At 43.6% G+C, this 13,766-nt stretch overlaps 1 protein-coding gene across 12 annotated transcripts in view; it reads left to right on the top strand.

Moving 5' to 3' along the window:
- Nucleotides 1–9,835, top strand: part of Ccdc62 (coiled-coil domain containing 62) — a 42,337-nt gene extending 32,502 nt beyond the window's left edge. For 7 of the 12 annotated variants that reach the window (XM_031337869.1, XM_031337871.1, XM_031337881.1 and 4 more), the window contains 3 exons: nt 2,221–2,337; nt 8,060–8,145; nt 9,085–9,835. In XM_031337869.1, coding sequence (XP_031193729.1) covers nt 2,221–2,337; nt 8,060–8,145; nt 9,085–9,211 — 330 coding nt within the window. In that variant the 3' untranslated portion in view covers nt 9,212–9,835. Of the gene's footprint in view, nt 1–2,220; nt 2,338–8,052; nt 8,146–9,084 lie in introns of those variants that run through there. The other 5 variants (XM_031337870.1, XM_031337873.1, XM_031337874.1 and 2 more) reach the window with 5 other exon arrangements.
- Nucleotides 9,836–13,766: the final 3,931 nt, after the last annotated feature.

Here is a 13,766-nt window from a genome sequence, read left to right on the forward strand (position 1 = left end):
AAAAGAAAGAAAAGAAAAGAAAAGCTAGGAAGATTGAAGTCTCCTGTAGCTGTCCAGCAGCCATGGAGAACTGGGTTACCTGAAAGGAGGGCAGGAAATGAAAAAGAACAAAGGTTCTGATCAAGACTCAAAGTTTAATTTTCAGCACTGTATTTATATAGGGAGAGTCCACGGATCCATCCTTTGTTTCAGCTGGATTATATGTTACAAAGCAAGCTTAGCCGGCAGTCTGCTCCTATAGGAAACTGCAGATGCCCCAAGGTGGAAGACTCCACCTGGGCTTAAGGCCCAACTGTGGCAAGCACTTAAGGTCTAGATAGCCTGCTCCAGGCTGGAGTACAGCACAATCTCCATTCTGCTGATGATAATGGGTAGATCACAGGACATAGCTTTCCTCCACTCTCCTGTCATGTGCAAGTGTGTGTGCATGTGTACTTGTGCATATGCATACGTGTTGTGTTCTCTTCCAGCATCTTACTGATTCAGGATTCAGGGACTATGGCAGGATGGGCACTTTCTCTAATTAAAGAATGTTTTATACATTTTTTACCTCCTTTTCTGTTCTGTGTATATATGTTTCGGGTTTTTTGTTTGTTTGTTTTTATTTTGAAAGGAGGTCTCATGGAGCCCAGGATGGTCATGGAGCCCAGGATGGCCAGCCATGTAGCTAAGGACAGGCTTGAACTTCTTTGTTGCCCAAATGCTAGGATTATAAGTGTGCAGCACCCCCAGGTCTTCAGCATCCACCACCTCCTCCTCTTCCTCTTTTTCTTTTTTCTAACAGAGGCTCCCTTATCAGTGCTTGTATTACAGATACGAGCCACCACACCTACATTTTCCTTCTTTTTCTAAAGGTTAAAGGAAAAGAAAACTAGCTAGGCTTACCTTTAATCTCAGCACTGGGAAGACAGAGTCAGAGCAGGCAGATCTCTGTGAGTTTGAGGCCAGCTTGGTCTATACAGTAAAAAAAAAAAAAAATTAAAAATTAAAAAAAAATGTTTTGCTGTCTGATTTTGAATAGTAGGTGAGAATAGTAAGCTTTGATCAAACAGTTTTTCAAAATTTTTATTTCCTTTTTTTTCCTGCACATGTCTGGTAGAAAGGAAAGGAAAGGAAAACAGGGTAGAAGTTGTAGTGCATACCTGTAACCCTGACTGCAGACAGGGACAGGGTAACTGTGAAGTCCAGACCAGCCTGGGCCACAGAGTGAAATGCCAGTCTCAAGAAACCAAAACCAAGCTCCCTCCTTTTACATTTATTTATTTGATTGTAGGGTGTTGTGGTTTAGGGTAAAGGCAATCACAGCAAGCCTGACAAACTGAATCCAATCACCTGATCCACTGCGTACACATAGAAAACTGGCTTTGCAACATTGTTCTCTGACCTCATGCCATGCAGCACTCTCTCCACATACAAAGTACACACATGTCCTATTTTAAATTAGAGGCCATCTAGATTGCTCAGAGAGGGGGTAAAGGTGCTTGCCACTACACCTGACAACCTGAGTTTGGTAAGAGTACAGACTCTTACCATTTTCTGCTTAAGAATTGACTCTTTTGCCAGTTGTGGTGGCAGACACTGGTAGGATTTACTGAAGGAAGCAGAGATAGGAGGATCACAAGTTTGAGGCCAGCCTGGCCTATACATTTAAAAAAAAAAGAGAGAGAGAATTGACTCTTTTATCTTGTCTTCTGATCTTTACCCTCAAAGAAAAAACCAATACAAATAAAATAGCCAGATTAAAGTACATCTCCACATATTCTAAAAGCCCACATGCCTTCAGTGTCAAGGTTCTGTTTATAGTTACTTAGACCTGCTAATTATGACTTGACTTTTTTTTTTTTAAGACAAAGTGTCACTATGTAGTCCTGGCTGGCCTAGAACTCATTAGGTAGACTAGGCTAGCTTTGAACTCAGAGATCTGCTTGCTTCTGCCTACTGAGTGCTGGAATTAAAGGTGTGTGCTACCATACCCACCTGGCTTGAAGTTTGTATTTAGGAAAGCCAAATAATGTCTAAGAATCTTTTCATATAATTAGTCATAGTGGGTTCTGTTAATGTTGCATTATTTCATTAAGTAGGTTGTAAGAAATGAAAGGAATTGGGTACATTTAATAATACTGATGTCGCTGTTGACAGAGTTAACGTCTGTGTAAGTTGTGATTGTGCAAAAACACTTAGAAATGTCTCTCACAGTTGTGACCTGAATTGTTTTTTCAGGATGACTTTTCTCCTACAAGTAAACTCCAGCGCCTGCTGGCTGAGTCTCGGCAGATGGTCACGGATCTGGAGCTGAGCACACTGCTACCCATCAGCTGTGAGAATCTCAACAGAAGTGTGCGTTCCCTTTTCTTTCTCTTAAAAAAAAAAATGTGTAGGTATAGTTGTATGTTTAGGGAGGTGTGTGTGTGTGTGTGTGTGTGAGTGTGAGTTTTCTAGGCCAGAAGACAACCTCAGTGTTGCTCAGGAGTTATCTGCTTTGTTGTCTGACACAAGGTCTATCCCTGTGGGCGCTGGGGATCAAGCTCAGGTCCTCGTGCTTGTGGGGCAGCACCTACTGCTCTATGTCCCCAGCCTGGATTCCCTTTTCTTGAGCCCCATAGCAATAGGATCTGAATATGGGAGGTGACGTTCTGATAGAATGAAGGTTTCAAGAAGAGAGACACAGTGCGCAGGAGTCAGAAATGGTACTACTGTGCTGTGAGGTCTAGAGAGACCAAATCAAAAATGGTCACTGTTCCAAACTACTTCTTTCTAATCTGTGGGATTTCTGAGGGTAGACAGTTGGTTTTTGGTTTTTTGCTACTGTAAATGGAAGCTAGGGCCTTAGGTAGCAAGTACCTTACCAGCCACCCGCATTCTTGGAGATGTTTTAAAACACACAAAGTTTCTTTTCTTTTTTCTTCTTTTCTTTTCTTTTTCCTTTCATTTCTTTTTATTTGTTTATTTGTTTTATTTTTTATTTATTTAATTTTTTTGGTTTTTTGAAGACAGGATTTCTCCGTATAGCCCTGGCTGTCCTGGAACTCACTCTGTAGACCAGGCTGGCCTCAAACTCAGAAATCTGCCTGCCTCTGCCTCCCAAGTACTGTTGGGATTAAAGGTGTGTGCCACCACTGCTTGGCTCAGATGATTTATATAAATTCTGTCTTACAATTAACCTAAGAGTAAAATACTAATTCAATATAGTGTTTTTCAGACTGAGTCTTTCTATGTATCCCCGACTGGGATTAAAGGCATGTGCCACCACTGCCCCGCTCTTTTCTCTTTTTTTACATTTGTTTATTTTTGTGTGTTTGTTTGAGACAGGGTTTTACCCTTAACTCTGGCTAGCCTGAAATTAGTATGGAGACCAGGCTGCCCTGTGCTCCTAACTCATAGAGAGCTGCCTGCCTCTGCCTCCTTAATGCTGAGATTAAAGACATATGCCAGGCCGGGCAGTGGTGGTGCATGCCTTTAATCCCAGCACTTGGAAGGCAGAGGCAGGCGTATTTCTGAGTTCGAGGCCAGCGTGGTCTACAGAGTGAGTTCTAGGATAGCCAGGGCTATACAGAGAAACCCTGTCTTGAAAAAAACAAACAAACAAACAAAAAAAAAGAATTATTTTAATGTGGGGCTGGGGAGACGGCCCAGTACAAAGAGTGCTTGTTATATAAGCATGAGGACCTGAGTTAAAATTCCTAGCACCCACATAAAAAGCCAAGTGTGGATGTATGCTCTGAACTCTAGTACTGTGGGAGTCAGAGACAGGAGGATCCTGAGGCGTTTTGGCTGCCAGCCTAGCTCTCGAATCATCGAGGGACTCAGTCTCAAAGGATATATGACAGGGCGAGAGCTGGACATGTCCTTCTCTGGCCTTTAGTCACATGTGTGAGCATTCACACCTGTATACATAAGTACACAACACATGCACGCACACGCGCGCGCGCGCACACACACACACACACACACACACACACACACACACACACACACACACGATGTCTTCAGTGTCTTCCCTGCTGTTTTGATGAAAAAGTAGTAAAACTCATGCTGCTTCAGTAAGTGTTGTTATGCACGTGAACCATGAAGAGGAGCTCCTCCATCAGAGGGAGTCCCTGAGCAGGAAGTGCCTCTGTACTCATTCCATATGCTCTGATTTTTATCACTGCAGACTAGTTATGCCTGTTGCGGAGCATTGTGATAATGCAGTCACCAACATGGGCCTCCTCCAGCCTGTGTACTTCAGCTTTTTCCTTGATATTTTGAGAATCATTTATGTTGTTGGGACATTGGTGCTTTATTCTTCTTAGTTCCAATTACTACCACATTGTATGGCTGTGTGTACATTTGGGAGTGCAAAGGCTGTGTGTAGACATGCTGGCAGGGGTCAGAGGACAATGCTAGGTGGTGTTCTCAGGTGCTACCTACCAGTTTTTGAGACAAGGTCTCCTACAAGAACTCACCAAGTAGACCAGTGTAGCTGGTTAGTGATCTACCTCTCTCTGCCTCCCCAGCTCTGAGATTACAAGCCAACTCTAACACACTTGTATTTTTGTTGTTGTTGTTTTGTAGACAGGGTTTCTCTATGTAGCCCTGGCTGTCCTGGAACTCATTGTGTAGACCAGGCTAGCCTGGAATTCAGAACTCTCTGCCTGCCTTTGCCTCCTGAGTGCTGGAATGAAAGGTGTGTGCAACCACTGCCTGGCTCACAACTGTATTTTTTAAAGGATTGTTTTTATGTGTTTTGCCAGCCTGTATTATGTCTGTCCAGTGCTGAAAGAGGCCAGAAGAGGGCATTGGGTTTCTGTGAGATCCTATCTGCTATCTCAGATATAACCCAGAGCGCCCTCACTTTGGCCTCTGTGGTGTGGGCTGCGTGTCTGTGTATCTCCATCAGTTTCTATCATGGCTCACAGTGGCTGATCACTGCTACAGACACTGCTCAGTAACGACTTTGAATGGAATTGAGAGGAAAATGCAGCGGAGGGGACCTCATATCTATATCGAAGCTCTGTGAGGCTGGCAAAAACTTGGGTTGAGAGAATTTTTGAGTTGGAAAGACCCAGAAGAAATCTATAATCCCAACCCTTCACTTTATAGATGAAGGAAGGAGATTAAATCCTTTGATCAGCATTCCACAGCCAGAATCAGAAAATCAGTTAGTTGGAAAACAAACAAACAAACAACACTGGCTCCAGACAGAATATATTTGCAGATGGATTAGCTGATTCTGGAGATGTTGGAAACGGAATTTAAACAGCAGAAATGTACTTGGCAACAAGCTCCATATACTCCTTCCCCGTGCCTTTGAACTTGTTAAAGCTAAAAACAGGAAAAGCAAACGATTTTATGAAAATATTCTTGTTTTTGCAACAAGGAAGCAGAGTAAAGTTTTGTGTCTCCTGTGTGCCTTTCTGAGGTGTCACCATTGGGAGCTAATGGGTAGTAATTTAGCCTTTCTGTGGAAGAGACACTCTCCTGCCACACTGGAGAGCTCCAGAGATTCATCTTCCTGCAGGAAACAGCAAGGCTTCTGACCCTTTAACATGCAGTGCCATTTGTGACTTCTGCATGGGTAGGAGATGGCATAGTTCCAGGTTCACCTTGGAACTTTTAGTTCGCATTGGACAGGGACTGTAACTGTTCCTAGCAGGGTGCAAAGCAAAGGTATAGACCGCACTCCTTGTTACACTATTCAGCACTGTTCTGTGGAGTGTCCGTGGTGAGTGGGTGTGCTGTGCTGCAGCTCGTGCCATCAGGAACTTTTAACTGCTAAAGATATCTCCCTGGCCCAGTGTCATTTTTGTTGTTGTTTTAAATATTATTTGGTCTGTTAAACCAGAGTAACTGTTCAACAACAACAACAACAACAGACTTCCAGTAATTTAAAACTTGACCAGAACAAAAGGGGGAGGGGAGTAAATTGCAGTCCTGCTGGCCACAGGCAGCCCCTTATTGGAAATGAGAATGGGGGCACCTCAACCCTAAATGGAGCTTGGCACTATGACTAATGCACAGGACTAGACATTTAATGTATGAATTTAAGATTTGTGATGCCAGGCAGTGGTGGCGCACGCCTTTAATTCCAGCACTTGGGAAGCAGAGGCAGGCAGATTTCTGAGTTCGAGGCCAGCCTGGTCTACAGAGTGAGTTCCAGGACAGCCAGGGCTATACAGAGAAACCCTGTCTTGGAAAAAAAATTGTGCATGTAATCTCAAAACCAGGGAGGCAGATGTGAGAGGATCATGAGTTCAAGACCAGCCTGGGCTACATGGTGAGACTCTGTCTCAAAAAAAGAAAAAGAGAGAGAGAGAGAGACAAAGAGAGAGAGAAAGAGAGGGAGGGAGGGAGGGAGGGAGGGAGGGAGGGAGGGAGAGAGAGAGAGAGAGAGAGAAAAGAGAAGAGAGAGAGAAGAGAAGAGTGGAGAAGAGAGGAGAAGAGAAGAGAAGAGAAGAGAAGAGAAGACAAGAGAAGACAAGAGAAGAGAAGAGAAAAAAAGTTGTCAGGCAAGGGGGCACATACCTTTAATCCCAGAACTCACCAAGTAGGCTAGTCTGCTGGCTGGTCAGTGATCCACCTTTCTCTGCCTCTCCAGTTCTGAGATTACAAGCCCATTCATCTCTATAGGTCTCTCTGCCTGTGCCTCCTCAGTTTTGGTATTAAAGTCATGCACCATCATTGCCTGGCTACATTTGTATTTTTAAAAAGATATATTTATTGCTATTTTATGTGTATGAGTGTTTCTATGTATGTATTCTACACCATATCGTACAGTCTTGTCTACATAGCAAGTTCCAGACCAGCCACAGCTGTATATCAAGACCCTCCTCAAAACAAACATGCAAGCAAATAATAAAATAAACATTAAGCTGGAAGTGATGTGCACACCTCTAATCCACTGCTCTGGAGGCAGAAGCAAGAGGATCTCTGTGAGTTAGAGACCAGCCTTGCCTACATAGTGAGTTCTAGGATAGCAAGAGCTACATAGAGGGATCCTATCTCAAAAAGACAATAAGTAAAGAAAGAAGAGGTGGAGAGGGAGAGAGAGAGAGGAAAAAACAAAGAGCTATTGAAGCCAGGCAGTGGTGGCGCACGCCTTTAATCCCAGCACTTGGGAGGCAGAGGCAGGTGGATTTCTGAGTTTGAGGCCAGCCTGGTCTACAGAGTGAGTTCCAGGACAGCCAGGGCTACACAGAGAAACCCTGTCTCAAAACAAAACAAAACAAAACAAAACAACAGCAACAAAAAAAGAACTATTGAGGTGGCTGTGTAGGTCTGGGTAGAGACTTTTGTTGCCTAAACTGACATTCTGAGTTAAGTCCCATGCCACATACATACACACAAATAAGTACAGGTAATTAAAAAAAAAAAACTTTTAAAATGGCAACAAAATGATGGGCTGGTGAGATGGCTCAGCCAGTAAAGACTTTCACCAGCAAGAGTGAAACCTAAGTTTTTTCCCTGTCCCTGGATCCCACTGGTGGCAGGAGAGAACCAACTCCCAAGAGTTGTCTTCTGACCAGCAAAAATACATGCCATGATATGTGCTTTTACACACACACACAAAACCATACCAATAAGTTAAGAAAGAATGACAACAAAAAGACTTTGTAAACCCGGCACTGTGGTGAGTACCTATAGTTCAAATACATGGAGACTGAGCAAGGAGAATCTGAACTAGGCTAGCCCAGCTGCAAACAAAACACAGTGAAATGTTCCCCAAAGACAAGAACATCAGGGTTTTTAGTAGAGTGTAAGTGTGTGTGTGTGTGCGCGTGCATGCGTGTGTGCGTGTGCACTCGTGTGTGTGTGTGTGTGTGTGTGCGTGCGTGTGTGTGTGTGTGTGTGTGTGTGTGTGCACACGTGGTATAGCATCTGTGTGGTTGGTCAGGGAGTTGGTTCTCTCCTTCCAGGTATCAAATTCAGGTTGTCAGGCTTGCTCAGCAAATGGTTCTATTCGAAACCATCTTTCCAGTCCCCCTAAGGTCTTAAAGATATTTGTGTTTAGTTGTCTAAAGTATTTTTAAATTTCTTTAACATGGAGACTAATTTTGGAATTGTTTTTTCTAGAAATTAGAAGTTTCAGAAGAGCCAGATGAAAAAACCAGCATTGTCAGTCATTGAAAGAGACAAAGTCAACTTGGACATTCACTGTGGTCATGTGTAGGTCACCTTTGCTTGTCTCACCCTGTATCACAATTGATATTAATAAGTAACTAGGAATGTCAATAATGGAGAGTCAAGGCCACACATCCATCTGACCCAGTATTGTTTCTCTTTTGCCTGATTTGTTTTACTGTAATTAATGTGAGTAGAATGCCGATTACTTGTAAGAGAAATATAAATAAAAAAAATTTTGTTCTCTATACTGATAATTTTAAATCTAAGGAAGTTAGTATATCCATCCAATTTTGAAAATTTTCATCTTAACTGGGAAGTGGTGGCATAGTCCTTTAATCCCAGCACTCAGGAAGCAGAGGAAAGTAGATCTCTGAGTTCTGTGCTAGCCTGGTCTACAGAGTGAGTTCCAGGACAGCCAGGGATACACAGAGAAACCCTGTCTTGACCTCCCTCCCCACCGCCACACATACAAAAAAAAAATCTTATTTGGGCCATCTGGCACAGTCTATAATTCCTATGGAGAGGCTGATGCAGGAGAATCACAAGTTTGATCAACCTAGCAAGATCCTCCCTCAAAAAGTAATCCTAGCGCTTGGGAACTTGGGAAACTGAGGAAGAAAGATGAGGAGTTGGAGATAGCCTAGGCTACATAAGTGAGACTCTGACCCAGAAAATAAGCCATCTAAATTTACATTTGAACGTTGCTTCTGTATGTCTGTCGCCCAGGAAGCACCTTGTTGTGTTGTTTGATTCTGTCAGACCTTCCCTCCAAGTGAAGTTCAATGAATTCCATGGTGTGGGTGCTACTGGGGCCGTCCCTTAAGCACCAGAGCCTTCTCAGTAGAAGGCAAGGCAGCTTGCCCCGCCCACCTCCACCATCCCTCCTGCCCCAGCTCTCACTGCATTGGCAGGCCTTAGTCAGGGTCTCAGCACCATCCTGTCTGATCCACTTCCATTGTTGACTGCTTTTGTTTTCTCCAGAAACAGGATTCTCTGTGGAAGGCAGAAAGTGGACACCATACAGTCACCTGAAGATAAAGAGGACTGCGACTCCTACAGAGCAGCCTCTAGAGCAAAGGAGAGGAGACACTCAAAGCTCACTTCTTAAAGCTTCTAGATTTTGTTTTTTGATGAACCATTTTTTTTTGTGTAAAAAATAATTTTCATGCCTAAGAAATGAGGCCTTCCTTACTCTACACATGCATTTAGAAATACGCTAAAAGGAAAAGACAAAAACAAGACTGTGAAGACGCAGAAACCTTTAACAGCATCCCTGGAGTATCCGATACACTGTGTGTAAAACACCACTTTAGCTGTCTGCCTCCTTAAAGTCTATGTGCATATTCACATTGTAACCATAAATCCCCAAAAGTCAGCTTCCTGTATGTGACACAGTCTTTCTTCTTTTCTGGTTGTAGTGATGGGCAGGAGATGAGACTGTGTAAAGTTTGTAACAGGACACTGTTACCTCGGGTGTTAGTAGTCAAGGCCATCTGTCCTCAGGCGACAGCTGTGTCTTGCCTGGCTCTGTAGTAGACAGTTCACTTACACAGGACAGTGCTTGCTGAAAGATCAAGTTTTATATGGATTTTAAAGAGAATACTGAAGACTAAAAATTCTATTTTTCTTGTAATTTAATTTTTCTAAAAAAAGATTATACTATTTGCCTCTATCCTTTCCACCATAATTGACCAGTTTCATTCAATAAAAATATTTTTAACAATAAAAAATATTTTATTTGGTTTCCTTTTACTATACAGGACTAAAACAAGGAAGGTATTTATGTATTTATTTATTTAATCAGTCTTTTTGGCTTTTCCAGACAGGGTGCCTTTGTGAAGCCCTGGCTGTCCTGGAACTAGCTCTATAGACTAGGCTGGCCTCAAACTCACAGAGATCTGCTTGCTTCTGCCTCCTGAGTGCTGGTATCAAAGGTGTGCACCACCATTGCCAGGCTCACAAGGAATTTGAAATGCAGCCTGGCAAGTGAATGTCTCTTAATCACTGCAGAGGAAGGTTGTACTGTGCTGGGTCAATGCCCCTTTGTTAGAGGCTTCAGGGTCCTTCCCAGATGATTTTCATGGTGGGGCGGGGAGGCCATTCAGCTCACCTTTGTAAGGAGGGTGCTGAAAAGAAACTGGGTGAGGCTGGCACCCTCTATAAATACTTGGTTTCTCTTTAGACTGGTTGTACTGAGCCAGACTAAGAATGAGAGCTGATTCTGAACCAGCGCTTGCCAAGCAAGAAGCCCAGAATGCCCTTGGAGAGGCCAGGTTCCAAACTGAGAATCCAGAGAGTAAACTTTTCCTGCTCTGTATGATAGGCTCATGGCTGCTTCTCCACTTGTCCCATAACAGGGAACAATTACATGCTCCATAGGAAAAAGTAGGGTAGAACAGGATTTGAACACTATTTTATAGCTAAGTATAATTTTACTTCATAGGCCTGAAATATCTATAACACCTATATATACCAAGCTGGCTCAAACTTGTGGCTCCCCTGCCTCAGCTTTTCCAGTCCTGGGATGACAGAAGTCTACCACCTGTATGTCACCCGTACCCTCTTCTGACCCAACAAGATTATTATGAATTAACATGAAATTTAGAATGGCAAATTTTAATATGATCAACTTTTCTGTCTTGACATGTTATTTTTTTAAAGAGTTATTTATTTGTTTTATGCATATGAGTACACACTGTAGCTGTACAGATAGTTGTGAACCTTCATCTGGTTATTGGGAATTGACTTTCATTTTTTTAGGATAGCTGCTCGCTCTGGTCGGCTCCACTTGCTCCGGTCAACCCTGCTTGCTCAGTCCCTGCTCGCTCTGGCCCAAATATTTATTTATTCTTATAAATAAGCACATTGTAGCTGTCCTCAGATGCACCAGAAGAGGGTGTCAGGTCCCATTACAGATGGTTGTGAGCCACCATGCGGTTACTGGGATTTGAACTCAGGACCTTCAGAAGAGCAGTCAGTGCTCCTACCTGCTGAGCCATCTCACCAGCCCTGACATGTTATTTTTTAAATCTGAGCAGTTTCTCGTGTGTTGCAAAGAGTTGCACAATAAACTAGCCTTTGGGATTTGCATTTTGTCATTATCATCTCTAAAACCAACATATTAGGAGGCAACTGAATTATACTCTAATTCTCCTGCCAGAAATGATCTCAGCATTGGAAAAGACTGATACAGGGTATTCTTAGAATTTGTGAACAGACTTTTTAAACAGAAATAGAAACACCCCCTCCAAAAGGAATTCTGAATCAAGATTACACATAAACACTTAAAACAGTTTCACCCAGAAAGTGCCAAGAGAATGCTTAGAACAGAGACTGTGGTATGAGCCCACGGGTGAGCCACAGGGTAGTAGACTTCTGTCGTCCCAGCACTGGAGAATGACGAGTCATAGAAGCCTTGTCACACTCTGAACAGTGACCCATCGTTTCTTCTATGGCCCTGACTTGTAAGCCTCTTACTAGAGTAATACCTGTAGCTTCTTTTCCCTTCACGCTGTTGGTGTGATTTTGGTTCGGCACACTGCAGGAAGGTCCACCACTTAAGCCTCCAGGAGAATGATTCTAGTCAGCAACCCCCACATCCTAATCGGTGAACAAAATCAACCAAGATGCCAGATCCATGCATCAGGGTTAAGCTGGGGTGGCCTTCCAAAAGGGTCTATCGAGCGGCAGCACGAGTCAACCTTGTTAAGGAGGATCTATGGGTTCTCCAGCCAAGTAATGCTTAAAACACAGAAAGGATCTGCAATCCCATCTACTAGGGGAGGCCAGGCCCAAGGATGGCTAGCTTAGGGTACAGAATGAGTTCAGTTCCATCTCAAGCTGCTCTAGTGAGACCTGACTTCAAAACAAAGTAAAAAGATGGCTGGAGATAGAGCTCATGGTTAGAATGCTTTCCCAGCATGCACGAGGCCCTGGATTCAACCCCTGGTACTCCTCACATACTAATTCCTTGTGAGTGCACTGGGCAGCTTTGGAGGCCATGGGAGATAGCTGGGTATGCCCTGCTTGCACTCTAGTAGGGAACAGAGACCTTAAGTAATCACGTGGAAGACTGGTGTTATGAAATAGACTGTTGAGATGCTGACACATAGGTCAGGGTGGAGGGACCAGGGAATGCTTCCCTAGAGAATAGCATCTAACCTAGCTGCAAGGTAAGCAGACGCTCAACCAGGCAAACAGGAAGAGAATTCCAGGTATACTAACAGCATGTGCAAGGTCCCTGAGGCTCTGGAAGGCGCATGATGAAGGTGTAGACTTGAAAATCCAGGATGGCGCAAGACGGAACTGCAGAGGGGCTGGGTGGATAGCGCCTGTGTGTCAGCGAGGCGGTAGCTACTGCAGCATATAGTCTTTTTCAGTGAACCCCAAAAACTTTGCTGTTTTCCTGAGTTCTCCTTGATGGGGTCTAATTTGTATTCCTCTGCAGGACAATTAAACGACGATTACAATTTACCAAAAGGGGGGGTGGCAGCCAGTTAGTGACAGCCAGTCAACGACCAGGCCCCTCTGCTTAAGATGTCTGGAGATGAGCCGGGCAGTGGTGGCGCACGCCTTTAATCCCAGCACTTAGGAGGCAGAGGCAGGTGGACTTCTGAGTTTGAGGCCAGCCTGGTCTACAGAGTGAGTTTCAGGACAGCCAGGGCTACTCAGAGAAACACTGTCTTGAAAAAGCAAGGAAATAAAAAAAAAAGATGTCTGGAGATGAACCTTAATAATCAAGGCAGTGGAGTTTCTATCTTTGTTCCCCGGAAATGCTAATTTATAACATACGCTAACAGTAAGGTCTTCATTCTGTTTTCTACTCTTTAGGGTTGGTTTATTCTTTCAAAACCTTCATTTTATATGCCACCTCTTTTTTAGTCACTATATAAACTGGGTTGGTCTCATTTACACAAGAGGCCACCTGCCTTGAAAATGCTGGAATTAAAGGTCCCACACTTACCCTCACAGTCCTTTTTTAAATTAAATTTTATTTATGTGTTTGTTTTGTGTCTATGTGCATGTGCATGCCACAGCTTGAAATTAAAGGTCAGAGGACAACATGAAGGAATCATTTTGCTCCTTCCATCATGTGGGTCCTGGATGTTGACTCAGGAACATCAAGCTTGGCAGCAAGTACCTTTACTTACCCAAGTTGTTGTCCCTTACATCCATTTTTTAAAGCGTGGTCATATGCCAGGTGCCCTGCTAGGCAGAATGCTGGAAAGCAGGTGCTGGTTAACACAAGGCCACCTTGACCTTCAGCAACTCAAAATCTCATGAGCAGATAGGTGACTTGTAAGAGCCATAGGGACTCCAGTATCATCGTCAAGTCAGTATTGTGCTTGTCAGAGCCCAGTGGTATGAAACCTGGCAGATCTGCGACCACATCCTGAAGGCATCATTTTGCAATTGTGTGAACCTAGGCTCTAAGCCTTTTTTCTTGGTCTGCAAAAATACCACCAAAACTTTAAGATTAAATGGGATGACTGCACGCTGAGCACCGTGCCCGCACAGTAATGGCCTCTATTGACTAAGAAGAATGGGGACTTTTGATAATGGCAGGCCACTGTAGTAGATGGTCTATACCCAGTGGGGCTGGCCTTTTGTATGAAAATCACAGGATAACTGGTTTTTGTCTCATGTGAGAAAAAGAGTCTGAG

This window comes from Mastomys coucha, unplaced genomic scaffold (assembly GCF_008632895.1).
Source record: "Mastomys coucha isolate ucsf_1 unplaced genomic scaffold, UCSF_Mcou_1 pScaffold22, whole genome shotgun sequence".
NCBI lineage: Eukaryota > Metazoa > Chordata > Mammalia > Rodentia > Muridae > Mastomys > Mastomys coucha.